Source organism: Oncorhynchus masou, chromosome 12, assembly GCF_036934945.1.
Source record: "Oncorhynchus masou masou isolate Uvic2021 chromosome 12, UVic_Omas_1.1, whole genome shotgun sequence".
NCBI classification, from domain to species: Eukaryota; Metazoa; Chordata; class Actinopteri; order Salmoniformes; family Salmonidae; genus Oncorhynchus; species Oncorhynchus masou.
In genome coordinates this window covers 37,837,666-37,860,870 of record NC_088223.1, presented here as the reverse complement: position 1 = coordinate 37,860,870, position 23,205 = coordinate 37,837,666, and the positions used below count along the sequence as shown (strand labels likewise).

General features: G+C 41.5%; 1 protein-coding gene and 1 pseudogene across 3 annotated transcripts; one reads left to right on the top strand and one right to left on the bottom strand.

The window, feature by feature from the left end:
* Positions 1 to 7,539: 7,539 nt before the first annotated feature.
* Positions 7,540 to 13,316, bottom strand: LOC135549095 (adaptin ear-binding coat-associated protein 1-like). 3 transcript variants are annotated; one of them, XM_064979153.1, is made up of 8 exons: positions 13,121 to 13,316; positions 12,162 to 12,262; positions 11,902 to 12,006; positions 11,583 to 11,664; positions 11,222 to 11,330; positions 10,906 to 11,053; positions 10,592 to 10,688; positions 7,540 to 8,881 (listed from the first exon to the last, which is right to left on the bottom strand). In XM_064979153.1, the coding sequence occupies exons 1-8, from the start codon at positions 13,213 to 13,215 to the stop codon at positions 8,827 to 8,829; spliced, it is 792 nt and encodes a 263-aa protein (XP_064835225.1). In that variant the 5' UTR covers positions 13,216 to 13,316; the 3' UTR covers positions 7,540 to 8,826. The 3 variants fall into 3 exon arrangements, with proteins under 3 accessions (XP_064835225.1, XP_064835226.1, XP_064835224.1); XM_064979154.1 differs by having other exon boundaries at positions 7,540 to 8,853; XM_064979152.1 differs by having other exon boundaries at positions 7,540 to 8,297.
* Positions 13,317 to 14,469: 1,153 nt separating this feature from the next.
* LOC135550021 (epsin-1-like) lies at positions 14,470 to 21,171 on the top strand (annotated as a pseudogene).
* The last annotated feature ends 2,034 nt before the right edge of the window (positions 21,172 to 23,205 follow it).

The following is a 23,205-nucleotide window of genomic DNA, read 5'->3' as shown; positions in this document are numbered from 1 at the left end:
GTAATGACGACCAAGGCAATAAATCATAAGTACGCATCCAGTGACAGGCAAAGGAAGAATCTCAAATATAAAATAGATTTTGTATATGTATACTTTTTTTGGTTACTACATTATTCCATATGTATTATTTCATACAATATAGAAAAAAGTACAAATAAAGAAAAAACATTGAATGAGTGTAACGTTTGTCGTAGGCAGGAGACCAAGGTGCAGCGTCGTAGGCGTACATTATTTTATTTAAATGTTCCGCCAAGAAAAACAATACAACGAACGAACAGCTTCGTCGTGTAAACTATATGCTCTCAAACAAAGACAAGATCCCACACTGAAGGAGGGAAAAAGGGCTGCCTCAGTATGATACCCAATCATAGACAATGAAAGACAGCTGCCTCTGATTGGGAACCACACTCGGCCAAACACAAAGAAATAGAGAACATAGAACATTATGTGAACAGTAAACACTTCATGTGCATATATCACACTAACTTCATGTACAATAAGTCTGCCAATAAAATAGTTATTCTTTAGGACTATTGTAATAAGTCTTTGTGTACAACCATACATGGGTCAATTCTGCCTGACTGTGTTCAGCTAGTCAATTTATTAGCTTGAATACATTTGCTCTCTTGACACCCGCAACTTCTTGGAAATGACAGCGAGGTCAGTGGCAAGACATCTACGTGTACAGTATATTGAACCATTACCCAGTCAAATCAAAACATCATAGAACTGTAACTCGACCAACACAAGGCAACTGGAAAACGTGTGGTTGTATCATTCTTACCTAACACTTTACATACAACGTGGTCTCAAAAATGTAAATCCAGGACACTCAAATTAGTCTGATATTTTACATTTCGTATGGTTACCTAAGACAATATTTACCACTTTCTCCAATTAGAAAAAAACAGTACAAGAATTCAACATCTATTGGGTTTGAGTAATCTTGAACCATAGACCACATTCGATCCCAAAGACCAACAGCCGGTCCTTACAAACAACTGATTCCATGTTGGGTCCTGGGTGATACAACTCCTGATCCCCTTGTAAAACACTGAGGTTGAAGCACCCAATGCAAGATAGGTCACACTACAATGGGTTGTCCTTTGCGTAAATCAAAGCGTAAAAACACTGGTTTTAAGAGCAAAACCGAGGGCCGACAATGACGTCAGAAAAGGGGCACTAGCCAGTAGTAAATGTATATGGATGGATAAAATACAGTTGCCATCTGCCAGGCTAACAACACCAGGTTACAACTCACTCGGCCAAAACTCGTTAATTACGTCTCGTTAACGGCTGGACAGTTTCATTAGGGTATTACACATGAGAAGGAGAGGGGGCTGGGTTGGAGGGGGCTGAGAAGGATCGCTGCACAGCTCCAATACATTATTACAACCGCGGCGCACTCCTGACATTTCACCTGATATGAGTCACTAATGGTGTGTGCTTGTAAAAGTATGCCAAAGTTTGTGTGTGTGAGAGTGAGGGGGGGGCAAGAAAGATCGAGAGAGATGCAAGAAAGTGCATTTTAGGTATGTTTAAAATGTATTTTCTCGTGGCCACAACATTAGAACATCACATGCCAACTAAATTCAAACTGATCTGTCTCGTATTTTGGCTTAGAGTTTCATAGATATGTATTAAATGTTGACATACAATTTTACATAAGGTGCCAGTCTCTGATGGGTAAGTTAATATTAGCATCCAGTAGCTACAAGTCTGTTAATGGGCCGAGCACACGACTAGCGCAGTCAGGCACTCTGCGGTCTGACACCTGAACCCCCGCACTGCCTTCGACCAGACCTGTGTTTGTGAGGCAACTTTTATAAAATGATGGATGTAGGACTTGAGAGCATTGGAATCAGAACTAGAATCTCATGTGCTTGTATACAAATGTCATAACTCTCAAATATAATTTGAAATAGATAATAAAGTGACATTTCAAAGATGCTATTCAGTCACGTCCTCCTGAAAAGGATACTTTTATAATATGAGTTGGATTGAAGTGTTTGAAAGATGTTTCAGATATATTTTCAGAATTAATGAGGCTCTATGGTAACACTGAAAACACCGAAATCAAATAACTAAAGCGAAATACAGCACATTTATCCCCCAAAAAATTCGGAATCGACAACCACCAAGTCGATGGAAACATCATGTTAAATTGTGTTTTGAGAGCAACATCCCTTCCACTGCCACAAACCACTAATTTTAGCATTTTCTAATGTAGGATAATGAATGTCCCCTAGTTACCATGCTTCAAATATCATGTCCAAATCATCTCTGAAAGGGATTGTATAGCTCAAATGAAGTTTATTTTGGATGATTTGAGCATGAAATTTAAAGCATACCAGTGATGGACATTTACTTATATGGGTTTTGGTTAGAAAATGCTAATATTAACAGCTGGTGGCAGTGGCTAGTTGAACATAACCAAAGTGTGGATTACAGTCTTTTATTTTCTTTCACATTCTTATCCATTGAATGTGAAAAATGTAAGGATATGTGACACTGAGCTTGGTCCAGACTCTTGGTATGTTCACAGTACGTCATCTTCAAAGCATTGACAGACTAATAGCATTGCAAGTCCCGCTCCTCAGAACTATGAGTGTATGTGAATGAGCCACGTGTTGCCAATTGATCAGTTGAACGATATCCTGGGACGGATGGGGACAGATGGGGGAATAGAGCGAGATAGATGAGGCTCAGTGGAAGTCATTGAGACTGTACCTCCTCTCCTTTTTCCATCTCTCTCATTACTCTCACTATCCATCCATCTCCTTCCTTCGTTTTCTCTGTCAGCAATGCTAAAAGCGACCAGCCACGGAGAGATCATGCACTGACCCCCTGTTCCTCACCTCTCCCTCACTCTTCCTTCTCGTCTGTCTAGGTCATGTCACCAGCAACCAGTCATGGAGTCACGCTAACCCCCTCTCACCCCCACCTCTTTCTCTCTCCCCCACTCCTTCTCTTCATTGACTTCCAGCCTCTGCCTGGCTTGTCACAGTCTTATCAATCTGTCTGTCCACTGTGTTCTTCACATGATGTTCCCTATGCCCATGTCCCCCTGACCCTGTTGTGCCAACTTGTTATTTGTGGCGAATGTGTCAGGTCTATTAAAAGGTCCAATGCAGCTATTTTATTTCAATATCAAATCATTATTGGGTTAATAAAATAAATATTTTCTTCTAATTATTCAGGGCAACCCAACTGAGACCAGTGTCTCATTTACAATGGTGCCTGACAAAATTACATCAAGAAAATGATTAAGAAACTATCAGACAGCTATAAATACATCAGGTTATTACAACAAGTTATAATAATACATTGAAGCAATTGCACGCTTCAGTAAACTCATTTAACAAAGTTAAACTGCTCTATCGGCAGCAGGGAATCCATTTTGCGTGAAATGAAATGATGAAAGTTCCGGAGGGATCCGTGACAGCTTCCTGCTGTTCGTAGAGAGGTAAGATCTAAAATATCTCAAAAATAAGCCCATCTTAAATCTTAGCTCATTTGTATACATTTTTTTTTTAAATGTTAGATCTTATCAATCCAAACGCCCAGATATTTATAGGCGGGACCCCACTCAATAAGAGAAACCAAGCATCCAATGAGTGAATGTGTAGCCCATGTGAGATATTTTCCTGTGAATTAGGGAACAACAAAAAATTTGTTTTGCCTGCATTAAGTACAAGTTTTAAATCACCAACCGAAAGGACACATTGTGTCCTGTCTGTCAAATAGTTCTTAAACCATTTGCAAGACTCCTTATTTAGGCCCATTTTAGACGGTTTTTGAATGAGTAGGGAATGGTCAACTGTGTCGAAGGAACGGAATCTAAATAAGGCAGCACAACGATTTTTATGATCTAGGCAATTTAACCCATCAGCTGAAACAAGCATAGTGGCTGAAACAGTGCTATGTCCAGGTCTTAAACCAGACTAGTGGAAATGTAGAATAGATTGAAAAGTTGAAAAAGTTCTTAGCTGGGAGTTGATCCAAATCTTTCCAAATCTTAGGGATATCACCAGTAGCAATTTGTCAAGTTAAAAACACAGGTCAGAGGTTCAACGACGAGCGGGGCAGAGAGCTGTAGTAAGAAGAGGTCAAGTGAATCATCTCCTGCATAAACATTACATCATAGAAATTAAATGGTTGAAATGAAAATAAAGTATGTGGGGGCGGCAGGTAGCCTCGTGGTTAAGAGTGTTGGGCCAGTAACCGAAAGGTTGCTCGGTTGAATCCCAGAGCTGACGAGGTACACATCTGTTGTTCTGCCCCTGAACAAGGTAGTTAACCCACTGTTCCAAGGCTGTCATGGTAAATAAGAATTTGTTCTTAACTGACTTGCCTAGTTAAGTAAAAAAAAAAAAAAAAGTGAGTCTGCCTCATTCTCTACAATCTGATGCGACTAAAGGACTCCCTCTAGTGGAATGAGATACATTGACATAGATTATCCTTTCAAACAGATGGCAAACTGACGCAAAATGGTTATTAAAAGCACTACAAATTTCCATTTTGTCTAGTATGGGACCAGAGGCTTTCAAAACCTGCTGGGCATTGCGACGGGGTGGAGTTTTGTTTGAAGGATTTGACCACTTTTCAGAAGTTGGCTTGATTACCACCACTCTCCGACATACAATTCAAGAAATATGTTGATTTTGCTTTTCTTTGAGATAGATGTCAATTTCTCAAATGTCTGAAGGACAAAAACATCTTCTTAGCAAAGAGCAATTTCTCAAGCATTTTGCTAGGACTGTCTAGGGGTGGTTTGAGTGGGGAACTGAAAATGAGCTATTATTGGCTTTGAGGTTTGGAACTCTGTTTCTTATTGGCTTAGTAACTAATTTACCGCATGGTGATGTCACCTTAGAAGGCCAAAACTCCCTCCTAATAAAACAGTGTGGAAATATATGTACATAAATCCCCAAAAACTCCCGTTGACTGCACTGGGCCTTTAACTTCTCAACCTTTCGTGCTTTAGATAATGTGAGGTCGTTCAATGTGGGAATCGGCGTGGGCCTGTGTTAACCTTCATGTCCCATGTACAGTATATAGGTGTGAGTAGATATATTGAGGCTGGGGTGGCAGGTTAAAAGCACAGTGGTGTAAGTACTTAACTAAAAATACTTTAAAGTACTACTTATGGAGTTTTTTTTGTATTTGTACTTTACTATTTTACTTTTACTTTCACTTCACTACATTCCTAAAGAAAATAATGTGCTTTTTACTCCATACATTTTCCTTGACACCCAAAAATACTTGTTCATTTTGAATGATTAGCAGGACAGGAAAATGGTCCAATTTACACACTTATCAAGAGAACATCCCAGGCCATCCCTACTACCTGATCTGAGGGACTGCCTAAACACAAATGCTTGGTTTGTAAATGATGTCTGAGTGTTGGAGTGTGCCCCTGGCTATCCGTAAATAAATAAATAAAACAAGAAAATCGTGCCATCTGGTTTGCTTAATAGAAGGAATTTGAAAGGATTTATACTTTTACTTATGATAGTTAAGTACATTTGATCAATTACATTTACTTTTGTTACTTAAGCATATTTAAAATCAGATACTTCTACTCAAGTAGTATTTTACTGGGTGACTTTCACTTTTACTTGAGTCATTTTCTATTAAACGTATCTTTACTTTTACTCAAGTATGACAATTGGGCACTTTTTCCGCCACTGTAAAAGCAGAGCATGTATAAAGCAATTCAAATTGGCTCTGTAGTGATCAGCGTTGGGCTGTCCCCCTAGTGGTAAAGGTTGACAGCCACAACAACTGTTTGACATACTTTTTCCCGTCAGGGGATATAGGGATGTAAATGTAAAATTTGAAATATTAATATCCCAATTTTTGAATGTATGTTATCTAACACCTTTGACATACAGTAGCAGTCAAAAGCTTGGACACACCTACTCGTTCAAGGGTTTTTATTTATTTGCACTATTTTCTACATTGTAGAATAATAGTGAAGAACTCAAAACTATGAAATAACACATAAGGAATCATGTAGTAACCAAAAAAGTTACAAATCAAAATATATTTTTGATTTTAGATTCTTCAAAGTTGCCACCCTTTGCCTTGATGGCTTTGCACACTCTTGGCATTCTCTCAACCAACTTCACCTGGAATGCTTTTCAACAGTCCTGAAGAGGTTCCCATATATGCTGAGCACTTGTTGGCTGCTTTTCCTTCACTCTGTGGTCCAACTCATCCCAAACCATTTCAATTGGGTTGAGGTCAGGTGATTGTGAAGACCAGGTCCTCTCCCTCTTGGTCAAATAGCACTTACACAGCCTGGAGGTGTGCGGGGTCATTGTCCTGTTGAAAAACAATTGATAGTCCCACGAAGTGCAAATCAGATGGGATGGCATGTCGCTGCAGAATGCTGTGTTAGCCATGCTGGTTCAGTGAGCCTTGAATTCTAAATAAATCACTGAGTGTCACCAGCAAAGCACCCCCACTCCTCCTCCTCCATACTTCATGGTGGGAACCACACATACGAAGATCATCCGTTCACCTACTCTGCGTCTCACAAAGACTCCGAGGTTGGAACCAAAAATCTCAAATTTGGACTCATCAGACCAAAGGACAGATATCCACCAGTATAGTGTCCATTGCTCGTGTTTCTTGGCCCAAGCAAGTCTGTTCTTCTTATTGGTGTCCTTTAGTAGGGGTTTCTTTGTAGCAATTTGACAACGAAGGCCTGATTCACACAGTCTCCTCTCAACAGTTGAGGTTGAGATGTGTCTGTTACTTGAACTCTGTGAAGCATTTATTTGGGCTGCAATATCTGAGGCTGGTAACTCTAATGAACTCATCCTCTGTAGCAGAGGTAACTCTGGGTCTTCCCTTCCTGTGGCGGTCCTCATGAAAGCCAGTTTCATCTTAGCACTTGATGGTTTTTGCAACTGCACTTGAAGAAACTTTCAAAGTTCTTTAGATTTTCCGGATTGACTGACCTTCGTGTCTTAAAGTAATGGACTGTCATTTCTCTTTGCTAATTTGAGCTGTTTTTGCCATAATATGGACTTGGTCTTTTACCAAATAGGGCTGTCTTCTATATGCTACCCTACCTTGTCCCAACACAACTGATTGGCTCAAACCCATTAAGAAGGAAAGAAATTCCACAAATTAACTTAAAGCACACCTGTCGATTGAAATACATTCCAGGTGACAACCTCATTAAGCTGGTTGAGAGAATACACAGAGTCCGCAAAGCTGTCAAGAAAAACGGGTGGCTACTTTAAACAAATCAAAATATATTTTTATATTTTGAAGAATTTAATACTTTTTTGGTTACAACATAATTCCCTATGTGTTCTTTCATAGTTGATGTCTTCACTTTGTTCTACAATGTAGAAAATAAAGAAACCTTGAAGGCAAGAAAACACCCTTCGTCGAACATTCTCATTAAATAATGACAAAATACTAAATCTAACTTGCAAACGTTTTTTTACCCTCAAAAGCTTAATGAACGTCAAATTTTTCTACCATGCATCATCCATTAGACGCACAAAGACACACGACTCCTTTTGAAGGTTTTTATTGCCATTTTCAAATGTCATGATGAGTAATGACGACCAAGGCAATAAATCATAAGTACGCATCCAGTGACAGAGCCATGTGAAACCATGTTCTGGGGAAGGTAAACAAACACTATTGACATGAGGCAACTTCAGTCATTCACTTCCAACAGCATTCATCAATAAACAGCAGCACATCCTCCCCAACAATAGCTGGAGTTGTCATACATTCATCAAATTACACTGTTAGACAATCATATTTCACAGCCTGGTTGCCAGATTGGTTTCTGCATTGGCTATTGATAAAGGAATAGACAAACACAGATCTAGCATCCCAGGCTACTTATTTCATAAACAGACAAATTAATCATTGAATAGCACTTGAGCATATTGTTAGTTTTATAGCGATTTACTTGTCACTCTTTTCATTACAAGTATGCATTTTAAGCCATTTTTCATCCAATGTACACTACATCACAACTACCTACCTACAAATGGACTGTAGAGTGCTCTGTCAAGTCCTCCACAAAGTAAACACAAATACATGCTCTTCTCTCTTCAAAAAGGCCCAGTGTGTGAGGTGGTCAGTACAATGGTAACAGATACATTCATCAATATGAGCTCTACTCCGTTTCTCCCCGTTCTCCCAAAAATCGCCTATAGTTTGTATGCAATCATAAGGAATATGGTAGATTCCCTCAGGCCAATGCATACACTAATCCAACGCTTTTAAATCCTTGAGGGGGAGTGAACAAATGCACACTGAGGAGAAGAGAGGAGAAAACGGAATTGAGCTACTGTCCTAGCAATTAATTACTACAAATCCTTTTCCTTATTATGATCAGAAGAAAACCATATGGGAAAGGATGTCTCCCTATGGGTTGCCCTCTATAAATCAAGCATGTCATGATGATTAGGTAAACATTAACAAGAGGGCACTGTTTCTGGGTAAAAAGCAGTACTATAATATTGCTCCTATTCCTGTGATAACAAGAAATTGAAGATCCTATCATCATAGCCCTTAGGCGGTATTGAATTCCTACCATAAATCTCATATGCCAAAACATTGAATATGTGCAATAGATTTGCATTATTATCCAAAATATGACTTCATTATTATGTTTTACTTTGGGAGGAGATATCCTACACTCATTCATAGTTTTGATAAAGACATCCTAGAAGTGCATGGTGTTCCTTGCCTCTTGGACAGTTTTCTGTTGTATTGTAGTGACAGAGGGAGGCGGTGCGTTCAGCGATGGAATCAAATAAAAAAACATGCCGTGACGTGGACTCAAAACTGGCCCCAATTCAGAGTGTGCTGTTGTCGCGATGTTGGGGAGAGAGAACTGAAGATAAAGATACCATTTTTACAGGCTGATTGACTCATAGCAATACCGGTGTTACAGAATATCAAGCATGTACAGTACCCGTCACAAGTTTGGACACACCTACTCCTTCAAGGGTTTTTCTTTATTTGTACTATTTTCTACATTGTAGTATAATAGTGAAGACATCAAAACTACGAAATAACACACATGGAATCATATAGTAACCAAAATATGTTCAATCAAAACAGTTTAGATTCTTCAAAGTAACCACCCTTTGCCTTGATGGCAGCTTTGCACACTTTTGGCATTCTCTCAACCAGTTTCATGAGGTAGTCAACTGGAATGCTTTTCCAACAGTCTTGAAGGAGTTCCCACATATGCTGAGCACTTGTTGCCTGCTTTTCCTTCCCTCTGTCCAACACATCCCAAACTCTCTCAATTGGGTTGAGGTCGGGTGACTGTGGATGCCAGGTCATCTGATGCAGCACTCCATCACTCTCCCTCAAATAGCCCTTACACAGCCTGGAGGTGTGTTGGGTCAATGTCCTGTTGAAAAACAAATGATGGTCCCACTAAGCGCAAACCAGATGGGATGGCGTATCGTTGCAGAATGCTGTGGTAGCCATGCTGGTTAAGTGTGCCTTGAATTCTAAATATTTCACAGACAGTGTCACAAGAAAAGCACACCCACACCATCACACCTCCTCCTCCATGCTTCACTGTGGGAACCACACATGCGGAGGTCATCCGTCCTACTCTGCATCTCACAAAGACAGGGGTTGGAACCAAAAATCTCAAATTTGGATACATCAGACCAAAGAACAGATTTTCGTCGGTCTAATGTCCATTGCTCGTGTTTCTTGGCCAAAGCAAGTCTCTTCCTCTTATTGGTGTCCTTTAGTAGTCGTTTCTTTGCAGCAATTCAACCATGAAGGTCTGATTATGACTCCTCTGAACAGTTGATGTTGAGATATGTCTATTACTTGAACTCTGTGAAGCACTTATTTGGTCTGCAATCTGAGGTGTAGTTAATTGTCGATTTCTGGGGCTGGTAACTCTAATGAACTCCTCTGCAGCAGAGGTAACAGTCTTCCTTTCCTGTCTTGGTCCTCATGAGAGGCAGTTATCATGGTGCTTGATGGTTTTTGCAACTGCACTTGAAGAAACGTTCAAAGTTCTTTACATCTTCCGGATTGACTGACCTTCATGTCTTAAAGTAATGATGGACTGTTGTTTCTCTTTGCTTATTTGAGCTGTTCTTGCCATAATATGGACTTGGTCTTTTACCAAATATGACTGTCTTCTGTATACCACCCCTACCTTGTCACAACTCAACTGATTGGCTCAAACGCATTAAGGAAAGAAATTCCACAAATTAACAAGGCACACCTGTTAATTGAAATGCAGTCCAGGTGACAACTTCGTGAAGCTGGTTGAGAGAATGCCAGGAGTGTGCAAAGCTGTCATCAAGGCAAAGGCTGGCTACTTCAAAGAATCTCAAATATATTTTGGATTTGTTTAACACTTTTTTGTTCACTACATGATTCCATGTGTGTTATTTCATAGTTTGTCTTAACTATTATTCTACAATGTATAAAATAGTAAAAATAAAGAAAAATCCTGGAATAAATAGGTGTGTCCAAACTTTTGACTGGTAGTGTATATCAGTATGTCATAGCATTAAAAAAGACTAAAATAAGCTCATCACAGACAGTTGTAACAAGTTACCTTGCAGGAGTGGAGAAGTCCCCCCAAAGAGCAGCGCTGGGATTAGATGATTGGACCACAGTGTTGGAGTTACTACTGTCCAGATCTAGCAAACAGCCTAGAGAGAGAAAAAGAGACCATTTTGTGTGTTCAATGCAACTGTTCATTTGTGATTGCCAAAGCAAGTGAAATAAACAATGTTAACATATGTTTCCCATGCCAATAAAGCCCATTTGAATTGAGAAAGAATAAAACAACCAAAGCTACCAAATTAAAGCTTTATTTAGCTATAGAGAAGTTAATCAAGGCTATATTGAGAGTTTTAACTGATGTACCGATCTCTGGGCCTCCTGATTGAGGCACTGTGTTGTGATTGGAGAAGGTAGAGGAAGGAGGAGGAGCCATCTTGCCTTTTGGTGGCGGTGGAAGGAGACCAGACCCACCTGCCCCCTGTGAGCGTGGCTTATCTCTTTTCTTGCCTTGCTGGTAGAGAGAAAGGATGATAGGGAAAATATTGAAATTGGAACACTTAAGGAATATTGGGCATTGGTGAAAAGTTAAAATGGCCAATCCCAAACAAACCCCAGGGTCACAGGCTATAATTTTGTTATACAATAAGAATGATCTAGTTTAATTGTTCCAGGTCTTTACCCCAATGTTAAGGGTGATGGTTTGTCCTTCTTTAAATCCCAAGTCCAGCTTTGGTCCCGAAACTGCCCCCTGAGGGTTTTTGCTGATCTCATTCTCTTGTTTCACCCACCTGTGAGACACACACACACACAAAATCAACTTAATGTGCCCTGACACTGGAAAAAGCAATGTCACATCAGTTATTTTGGAAAGTGCAATATCTGGAACAAGCGTACTCAATGACACTTAGTTTTGGCTGGCAGCTTATGCTGCAGACAGACCACAGTAGGTGTGTTTGTTATTAGTGGGAAATGGTGAAGCACCAGTGTTTGAGTGCCTTAACAGTCACACGGTCCCTGGAGTGACCCCTTCCATCACTTACTTAAAGTGGTCCTGCAAAGACACGTTGAAGTCAAAAGAATCCCCTCTGTCCCCGAATCCAACACCAATGAATGCACTGCGGCCTGAGAGAGTAGGTTGACATAGCTGTATGAGTGCATAGGCATGGATCTGACAGTGTATTGTGAATTGACATTTGAGGAGAGCTGACACATTTGAATGCGATCCAAGACATGACGTTGACATAGATGGATGAAAGTACTATAACCTGCTAAAGGAAGCTGACATAACACTATATGACCTGTGTAAAAGTCTGACAGCTATGAACGCACAGGGAGGGGCTTTCACTCATATATACACACCATTGCCATCCTGTATTCGCAGGACAAAGTAGCGACTGGAGTCGCTTACGGTTTCAACTGCGATGCCGGGATACTCTGTGACAGGGGCTTGGGCAAATAGCTCCCCTGCAGGATGGGAGGAGAAAACAACATAATAATAAGCCACACAGATAAGCTGTATGAAGTTCTATTTACTGGCTACATCGAACGGGTTCCTGAGGAGCAATGCTGGGACAAAGGGGCAGCTGTGCAACACACACACAGTTTCATGACTCTCTCACCTGAGACCTTGTCTTCCAGTTTGATGTAGGCCACTTTGCCCTTCGCCGTGATCCGCATGCGCCCTGACCAATCGGGCACATCCAGCTTCCAGTCTGCTGCCCTACAGTTAATACCCAGGTCAGAGGTAGCCAACAACAGAGCAAAACAGGAAGTACATCATAAGGTCAGTAAACAGTGCCTATTTAAAAACTGTTCTCAGACAGCTTTTGTAACAAATAGTACTGTGTAATATGGAGATAATTCTGAATTGACCCAATTGTCTTGTTCTTATAGAGGCCTGAAGGCTGAAGCAAGACTATTATGAAGATCACAAACCCCAATTAATAGCATATCAGATCATCTACGGTCTTAGAGAATCTCAATTAAAACCATTTAGCCTACAGTTAACTGGGCCACACACATATAGGCCAGATTGAAAACAGTAGTCTGCTGAAACTACTTGTTATCCTCCCTGGCAGCTGGCACTGCTTGTTTCAGTTGTCCTTAATAGACAATGGTTTCATTATTTGAGCAATTCTGTAATAAAATGTTAATGTCACAATAAGGCTGTTGTAGAATGATTGCTAACCTTGGCAAAGGGACATAGGGCTATTTATCACCTATATATCTTCATATAACAATTGCTTTCAATGCATTACACCAATACATTTTCTGGGTAAACTATGGTAATAAACAACACACGCAAATAGACATAGCATGCCATTCACATTCGATTCATCCGCACTGATAGTGCCAGCTTTGCGAGTGTAACATCAATATTGCCAATGGGGTAGAATAATTAATGACTCATAGGCCTACGCAAAACAAATATTAGACACACAACAGCGGTAAACATCCTCGGAGCAAACAGACAGATATCGGCACACACACACAATGCAGCACTATGACCACAGATAGAACCACTGGCACCGCGCGTTTAGTCCAACACCCCAAAAATGGGCCAACCCTTTGCATTTACCTGTATCCACGATTTGTAGCCCTCGGTGGTATGCGATAAACATTGATGTCGGGTTTAACGCACAGGATTGACTCATATTCGCCTTCGGCCGCCATTTATGTCAAATAAATTGATGATGTGTGTCGTATTTATCGGTCCTTTCGGGTTTTGCGAGTGGCCTACACACTCACAAGCCACGAGACGGCGATGACGTGACAGGGATTCAAGAGCGGAGTTTGTGTTCCAGGATGCATTGACCCTGAGCACATCCCCCAATGTTATAAGGCGGCATACCCCTTCCAATAATTAGTGGTGGGAAAAGTACCCAATTGTCATAATTGAGTAAAAGTAGACACCACAAGTAAAAGTCACGCTATAAGTAAAATATACTTAAGTATCAAAAGTATAAATCATTTCAAATTCCTTATATTAAGTAAACCAGGTGTCAACATTTTCTTGTTTTTTAAATTTATTTACGGATAGTTAGGGAAACACTCCAACATTTAGACATAATTTACAAATGAAGCATGTGTGTTTAGTGAGTCCACCAGATCATAAGCAGTAGTGATGACCAGGGATGTTCTGTTGATAAGTGCATGATTTTGACATGTTTCCTGTCCATGTACTTAACTATCATAAGTAAAAGTATAAATCCTTTCAAATTCCTTCTATTAAGCAAACCAGATGGCACGATTTTCTTGGTTTTTATTTATTTACGGATAGCCAGGGGCACACTCCAACACTCAGACATCATTTACAAACGAAGCATTTGTATTTAGGCAGTCCGCCAGATCAGGTAGTAGGGATGGCTTGGGGATGGCTCTCTTGATAAGTGTGTGAATTGGACCATTTTCCTGTCCTGCTAATCATTCAAAATGTAACAAGTACTTTTTGGTGTCAAGGAAAATGTATGGAGTAAAAAGTACAATATTTTCTTAAGGAATGTAGTGAAGTAAAAGTAGTCGAAAATATAAATTGTAAAGTAAAGTACAGTACAGATACCCCCAAAAAACTACTTAAGTACTACTTTAAAGTATTTTTTCTTAAGTTCTTTACACCACTGCCAATATGCATAGATGTGTAAGCATCCCTAGATGGCATTTGTAACCAATGCAAACAGATGCCGACCTTATGAGAAACAGGCAAGACTGCTCCCAATAATAATCCATTCATTTGTGGAAAAACAAATAAACGAACAGAGTCGTTTGTTTCCCTCTCAATAAAGACACTGTTACTACATTGTTTAATTTGATTGACTACACTGGAGCCTAACATCATCGTACTTATTAAGTAGGGGGAGTGGTCTTTTAGTCAGGTGCGGATTGCAGACGGAAGCGGAAATTGTAGTTTTTTTTTGCAGATCTCTGAAAACATCTCGAAGGTTCGTATTCCTTTGAACTAGACGCAGAATCATATAAATAAATGTATGCTCAATGGAAATATGTATTTTAAAGGTGTCAGTTGTCCATAAAAGTAGACTAAAGCTATATTTCCAAAGCTGTCATCAGACGGCTGCTGTTAACAGCTTACTGGTTCGCTTGCTAAAGCTTGCTCTAAAAACATTCGACAGCCATGAAGACGCACTGACGGTTTTTTGCTACGCCGGTCGCTGTCCATGGTGCTGAATCGTGATGCATTTCGTAGATGGATGTACAAAACGCAACTAGCGTTTGTGACAAGACGAAAATCGCCAAATCGACAATAGCCTACTCAGGTGCATAGCTGATCAGTAACACTGCAGAGCTTGGATTTGTCGCCATAGCATTGGCATTGCAGAATGCTCGCTAGCTAGCCACAGAGCAAGCTTAGCTTTTTGCAAACATGAATGGTGTTGATTTGGTCGCAATCATGACTAGGTCTAGTTTCTAGGCTGCTTTCGGCATTTTCTGTTTGGCATTTACATTATAAAAACACAAACAATTTGTTTCCCAATGGCATGTGAAGTAGCTTCTTCACTAGCTTAGCTATGTCATTACTTTGCTCCCTTTTTAGATTTTTCTTTCCAGATCTATGTGTGCTGGGACCCGATGTCGTCGTGGAGAGAGAGACTAAAAGAATGAGCATCCAGTGAGCCAGTGAGACCAGATCGCAAGACCGACTCACGTCTTTGATAACCCCACTATCCGTTTTATTTCAGTAGGTATGGAGATGTAGCTATCAGTATGATTTGGGATAAATGCCAAGCAGCTTCTCCTGTGTTGATATCTGCCATTACGTGAGGCGAGAGAGAAGCTTCATTCATATATGGACGAAAGCTCTGTCTGCTTCCGTTGAGTATGCGTCCGTGTGTGTGTACATGCTCTTACTAGTCTTTATACTGACTAGGTCATTGTGGTTTGAGACACCCCATTAGGCATCATGACGTCCTCTATGCTACGCCGACAATTGAAGAACCTTGTTCAAAACTTCTCTGAGGCTGAGGTCAAGGTAAGGGAGATGGTTTACTTTACCCCATCCCCCATCTTGTCTTTGACCCCTCACCTTTCCCCTCTTTTTCCCTACACTCTCACTTCTCATTCTCTTCTGTTATCACTCACTCCTCCTGTTCTCTCCTTTCTTGCTCTCTGTCCTGCGTTGTCAGATTTTTCTCCTGATTTGTCTCATCTTCCTTGCACTCTCTGCCACGACATGCTTCCCTTCATCTTGACTATCCCTCTCTTTCTCCCCTCTTGATGTTGTACCCAGGGTGCGTCAATTTTACCTTGCAAGGGCCGGTGTGGGTTCATTCTTTTGTGACAGCCAATTAGTAGCACACCTAATTCAACTGATCACAGTCTTGGATCAAGGCTTATATTTAGTAGAATCAACCTAGTACTGCTTGGCTGGAGCAAAGGCCTGCATCCACACTGGCCCTTGCAGAGTAAGATAGGCCACATATGCTGTTCAGTTGACACTGTCAGCATTCCAAAATACCTTTGCAGCTTCCTTCTAATATAAGACACACCCTCTGTAGCAGAGCATGAGTCAGTTCTCCATCTGTTACCCCTGTCTGTAACACCAGTGACTCTATCACCAGTATTTCCCCTACAAATAAATACAGTAGTACAAGTGAACAATAATCTGTATTAACACTGCTGTATGTCTGTCAGGTGAGGGAAGCCACCTCCAACGACCCATGGGGTCCCTCTAGCTCGCAGATGGCTGACATCTCGGACCTCACCTACAATGTGGTGGCCTGCAATGAGATCATGACCATGCTGTGGAAACGCCTCAAAGATGATAAGAACTGGAGGCACATCTACAAGGTGAGGGCAAAGATAAATAATTACGCATGTACAGTACCAGTCAAGAGTTTGGGCACACCTACTCATTCAAGGGTTTTTCCTTATTTTTACTATTTTCTACATTGTAGAATAATATGGAAGACATCAAAACTATGAAATAACACATATGGAATCATGTAGTAACCAAAAAAGTATTAAACAATTCAGAATGTATTTTATATTTGAGATTGTTCAAAGTAGCCACCCTTTGCCCTGATGACAGATTTGCACACTCTCAGCATTCTCTCTACCAGCTTCATCTGGAATGCTTTTACAACAGTCTTGAAGGAGTTCCCACATATGCTGAGCACTTGTTGCCTGCTTTTCGTTCACTCTGTTATCCAACTCATCCCAAACCATCTCAACTGGGTTGAGGTTGGGTGATTGTGGAGGCCAGGTCATATGACGCAGCACTCCATCACTCTCCTTCTTGGTCAAATAGCCCTTACACAGCCTGGATATGTGTTGGGTCATTGGCCTGATAACAAATTATAGTCCCACTAAGCACAAACCAGATGGGATGGCGTATTGCTGAAGAATGCTGTGGTAGCCATGCTGGTTAAGTGTGGCTTGTATTCTAAATAAATCACAGACAGTGTCACCAGCAAAGCATTCCCACACCATCACACCTCCTCCTCCATGCTTCTCGGTGGGAACCACACATGCAGAGGTCATCCGTTCTTGTACTCAGCGTTTCACAGAGACACAGCGGTTGGAACCAAACATCTCACATTTGGACTCATCAGACCAAAGGACAGATTTCCACCGGTCTAATGTCCATTACTGGTGTTTCTTGGCCCAATCAAGTCTCTTCTTATTATTGGTGTCCTTTAGTAGTGGTTTCTTTGCAGCAATTTGACCATGAAGGCCTGATTCATGCAGTCTCCTCTGAACAGTTGATGTTGAGATGTGTCTGTTACTTGAACTCTGTGAAGCATTTATTTGGGCTGCAATCTGAGGTGCAGTTAACTCCAATGAACATATCTTCTGCAGCAGAGAACTCTGGGTCTTCCTTTCCTTCCTTTTTATTTTTGGTTATTCAGGTTGGTTGGTGGTTTTTCAAGTGCTTTGTAAAACTGTAGCCCATATATTTTATCTTTCTGTGAAAAGATGGTCTTTATATTATTTGACACTTTCTTCTTTTTTTTTTTTCTTCTATTGCCACAAATCAGATACAAATAAATGTTTTTCTCCCATCCCCCAACTGCAGTCGTTGACTCATCTGGATCCCCCATTTTGTTTTTCTCCCATCCCCCAAATGCAGTCATTGACTCATCTGGATCCCCCATTTTGTTTTTCTCCCATCCCCCAACTGCAGTCATTGACTCTGCTGGAGAACCTATTAAAGACGGGCTCAGACCGCGTTCTGAATACGATGAAGGACAACATCTACATTGTGAAAGCGCTAACAGAGTTCCGTTTCCAGGACAAGGATGGGAAAGATCAGGTACTAAATGGCTGAATGCATGTTTGTCCCACCAACTCCTCTGATATGCAGGTTCCATCTCCAATGTGCTCTTTTTGAAGCCTCCCCACTTGAGAAATTCACTGTGAGCTAATTTACTAATGAATAATAATTATTAGCATAACTCCAGTGAAAGTGCTTTGTAGAACAGGAATAGGCTTAAACTGGTCCGGGAGACCAGTCCAAATATTGAGTGAGGCTTGAGGTATCTGGCTCGACAAACATCTAAGCTAACACATTGCTTTTCCATGCATACATGATCATTTGAGCTTCCCCTTACTAATTCTGCACAGTTACATTTAGGGAGCACCATGCTTCAGAAAGGGAGCTGCCTAGCAGTACTAATGATGTCTCCTCATGCTATCCTTTACAGGGGGTGAACGTGAGGGAGAAGGCCAAGGTAGTACTGGTTCTTATGGAGGACGACGAGAAACTAAAGGAAGAGCGAGAGTTTGCGCTCAAGACCAGAGACAAGATTTCAAAGAACGCCACTGGTGAGCGTTACAGAGCACACTCAACATTTGAGACTTCAATTGACCATTTCCCTTAAAACATTCTTGAAAAATCCCCACAGGACACAAAACTGAATTGACCCCAACCCTGCTTTACCATAAGTATCTTGTTATGCTATATCTTATCGTGCTCTTTCTACAGCCTCCTCGGACGACCCCAACGACCCCAAGGACCCCAACTACAAGCCAGTGTATGTCCCAGGAGCCACCGGGCTCCCCTCCCTAGCCAACATCCCATCTGTGGCTGATCTCGCCGCCAGTTTTGAGGCCAAGAAGCAAGAAAAACTGAGACGAGAGGCCCAGAAAAAAGAGGAGGAACGAAGGGTAAGTATTACAACTTAATAGTAAGATTTCTCCCTTTATTTAGACTTTCAAAGGCACCTTTCAAAGGTAAATGATTGTACACTTCGGACATTTTGGATCATCTACCAAATAAATGTGTGTTTGGCATCATGATTGTCCAATCTCTTATGTAATTGCAGTCAAAGATGACCAAGGAAGAGCTTGAATGGGAGGATGCCGCCAAAGCAGGAAAGCCTAAGGTTGCTGATGCCTTTGGCGGGGCAGATGAACCATCAGAGGAGGATGCATGGGGCGCAGCAGCCAAAGCACCCGCTCCTGATCCTTGGGGGGGTGCGCCCAAAGCTCCATCCGAGGATGCATGGGGTGGAACATCCAAAGCTCCATCCGAGGATGCATGGGGTGCACCATCTAATGCTACAACAGAAGAAGCAGATCCTTTTGCGGCGCCAGCCAGTGCCCCAATAGATGGTTCAGATCCTTTTGCGGCACCAGCCAGTGCCCCAATAGATGGTTCAGATCCTTTTGCGGCGCCAGCCAGTGCCCCAATAGATGGTTCAGATCCTTTTGCGGCGCCAGCCAGTGCCCCAATAGATGGTTCAGATCCTTTTGCGGCTCCAAAAGATGGTTCCGATCCATTTTCGGCACCATCCAATGCACCATCTAAAGTTGAAGCTGATCCATTTGGGGCACCAAAAGATTATCAATTTTCAGCACCATCCAATACACCAAAAGGTGGTTCTGATCCGTTTGGGGCACCAAGAGATGATCCATTTTCGGCACCGTCCAATGCACCATCTAAAGTTGAAGCTGATCTGTTTGGGGCAGCAAAAGATGATCCATTTTCAGCAACATCCAATACACCAAAAGGTGGTTCTGATCCATTTGGGGCATCAAAAGGTGATCCATTTTCAGCACCATCCAATACACCAAAAGTTGATTCTGATCCGTTTGGGGCACCAAAAGAGGATACATTTTTAGCACCATCCAATACGCCAAAAGACGGTTCAGATCCCTTTGGGGCACCAAAAGACAGTTCAGATCCTTTTGGGGGCCCATTGAATGTCCCAACGAAGGGTGCTGATCCTTTTAGGGCACCATCCAGTCCAAAAACCGACGCTTCAGACACGTGGGGTGCTCCATCTAATCCACTGTCCGAAAAGAAGGCTGATCCCTGGGGAGACGAGGGGACCACAGCTGCCTCACCCCCCACAGATCAATTTGGCGATGGCTCAAAGGCTGATGGTGACGCATGGGGACCAACAGGTAAGCAGTGATGGTTATAATCTTGTGACACCATCACATGTGCTCTTAATTCAGATTTTTGTCTCAATCCTTAGGTTAAATACATGATATAAAATGTGTATACGGTAATTTTAAGATGTAGAGCACAATTTCCACATAACAATTTTTCATTGGAGTTCCCCTTTAAATCCGTTTAACCCCACCCCCTTTACACCAGCATCGTCTCCGCCCACCGCCAGTGATCCTTGGGGTGCACCTGCAGCTCCCACCGACACAGCATCCACAGGCGACCCCTGGGGAGATGGAGGGGCTTCCACTACCACAGACGTTATGAACTCTGACCCATGGGGAGCTCCAAGTAATGGCACAGGTAATGTACTGTAGTTTTGTATGCTTTCTCAAGGCTGTTGCCTCCAAGCTCTGAGGAAGGCGTCTGACACGCCACAGTGTAAGCCTATCTGTTTGTCCTGGCAATAAACCTTAAACACCCTTGCATGCAGACATCTGAGTGCCCCTTTTTCCTTTTTCTGGGATAGTCGGCAATTGAAGTGCCCTGGATGTTTTTAAAATGTATTCCTAAGTCTGTTTGTTGAGCACCATATTCCATTTTTCAGTCAAGCTGAGCTGAAGAGCGCCTGTGTACTCTAACAGATCCCAGTAATGTGTTTGTGTGTTAGCGCTCCGTCTGTCTTCCCTCTATGCCTGTGCCTCCGACACTATACTTGACACACCCTTGTCGTCCATATATCTGTCATGATACACACTAATATTGTAATATCGTGATAATATTGTAATATTTCACAGGCCTAATTTTCCTCTCTCTCTCACTCTCTATAGACAATGGAGCCACAGCGGACGAAGACAACAAATCTCCAGCTTCCTTCTATGGTGCCGGCGCTTCGCTCGTGGACGTGGGCTCTGTCCTTTCCCCCCAAACCCAAACACCCCCCCGCACAAAGTAACAAAGTAAGGACGGGTAAACGAGAGACCAGACCCTGAGAGAGATAGACAGAGAGAACCAGAGGGTGAATATGAGAAGTATATTTATGTTCATTTAAAGCAGTGTTTGTGATTCAGTGTTTTCACTAGGCCTTCCTCCCCCCTATAGTGCATAACTGTTGTGTGGGTCAGCATTGGTCGTAGCCATGCATAGATTGTAGAGATGTAACCTTTTCACTCCTCTCTCTGTTCTATACTCTGTGTTGGAATGCTCTGTACTGTACATCTGTCCTCCCTCCCTTGCCCCATTTTCTTTTGCTTTTCCTAACTTCCTAGGCGTTTTACAAGGCCCAGGCATGGCTGGCCCTATGGGCAGAGTCACATCCATTGCTGGAGTGTCTCGTACTACAATCTCCCCAAAATCCAGCCTTTTTGGTTCCACCCACATGTCCTACGGTGTTACCCGCCTTTGGGTCCCATGACCCTTTGCTGGAGCCTCCTTTAACCCGGCTATCATCCCATTCCCTGGGAATGCCTCATCCTGGCCTGGCAATGCCTGAAATGGGACCTCAGATGGCATGCCCCTGTTTTGGAGCTGGGATGGTACAACCCAATTGTCTGGGTTGGGTTTCTCAGGCAGGACACTCTGCAGTGGAGCCTCCACTCCTGAAATGGGAGGGTGGTCCCTTTGCAGTGACACATGATATTAGACACCAGAATTGGAGATCCTCCCCAATGGAACAACAATCCTATACTTTTTTTGAAAAGCTACAACCTGTCCAGCTCACCTTCCTCAACCCCAATATCTACAATGGTTAATATAATGTACATGTTATTGCATACACTTATATTGGACATGTAAGAAATGAAACAAGACAAAATATAAGTATCTCAAAATAGTTTTTCTAAGAAAAACATTCAATTTTGGTTGATTCGATGTTCATTTCGGTTGTTTCAAGAGTGGGAAGCTGAGATGGGGCCGTAGGAGTTAGTTCCATTTAGTCCTTCTGTGATTTTGTTCTTGTGCTGTGATTTTTCAATTAGACTGGTTATTATCAATGCTCACCTTCTCTATGCTTGACTCATAAGGCTCTGAGATAGGTGGATGGAGGGTTCAGAAGACCTGATGAATCATTACAGTAGTCTACAATGGACCATGTACACAGAAAGAACAGGATGTCAGTGGAGCTGCTATCAGGAGGTGTGTGTGTGTGTGTGTGTGTGTGTGTGTGTGTGTGTGTGTGTGTGTGTGGGGAGAGTTTTGTGTGAAGATGAGGTGAGATCCTTGAGCTAAAGTAACTTATTTGTGATTTTTTTTTAAAGTACAATTGTATCTATTTATTAATTTACTTATTAGCCTATTTACTGTATTTATTAATTAAATTATTTGTTTGCTTCTTGAACACTTGGCCTCCGGCAGATACTTTCAAAACAAACTAGAGCCATATTCAAATTCATTCATCTCACATTACTGACAGCAAGCATCAAAGTGGTCTTTGTCCTGTGGGTTTCTTTAGTTGGCCATTGACTTTGGTTGGGAAAGGTCATATCCAATTGGATAGAACCCATAATCATCCGCATTATCAGCCAATAACCAATAGTGGCTTTATTTTGCTTTTGTCATTTTATACACTTAAGTCTACTTATTTACTTGTGTTTGGGAACAAACAGATTGTGTACAAATGAAAGCTGAATTTGTCATCTTTTTTTTCCTATCCTTGCGTATGTTGTTAAACTGTATCTCAGTCAGTTGAAAGTCTTTTTGTCAAATATTTGTATGACAAGACAACATCCCATGCACACGGTATTGTTATGTTTTATCTATTTAGTGGGTTTTCATCGTAAGGCCTATGAATCCTATGGGATGCTTGTCATTCTGTGTTTTGCGTTTCCTCTTTGGCCTCAAACAAAACAGTTGAAATACAACAAGACGGTACACAAAATGTGAAGTGAAATGAAAATGAATGAATCTGAATCATAGTGCAAAAGGATTAGTATTGTTACGATAATACATTTTATCGTGGCTACTATTATAATTTAATTCGTATGATATACTTTTTTTATTTATGTCAAGGCTGTGGTGGAAACTGTGACAGTACACATTTGAGAAATAAAGTTATTCAATACTTGAGATCTCAGATCTGACTATGGTATGGGCAAATTCTCTCTTTTTTTGTTGGCATTTCTTGTTTTAAGGTGTCTCCATCAATGCCTTTTATCTCTTGATTGAGGTGTATGGCCTATGCTCAATCCACATTCGTCTCAATCAACATCAGGGATGGTACCTATTACAAATGGTCACATGAGGGCTGGTGAAACATGTCACTCCAGTACAGCGTTGTATCTCCCTTTTGAGTTTGCACCTACACGCATGTGCGCCAC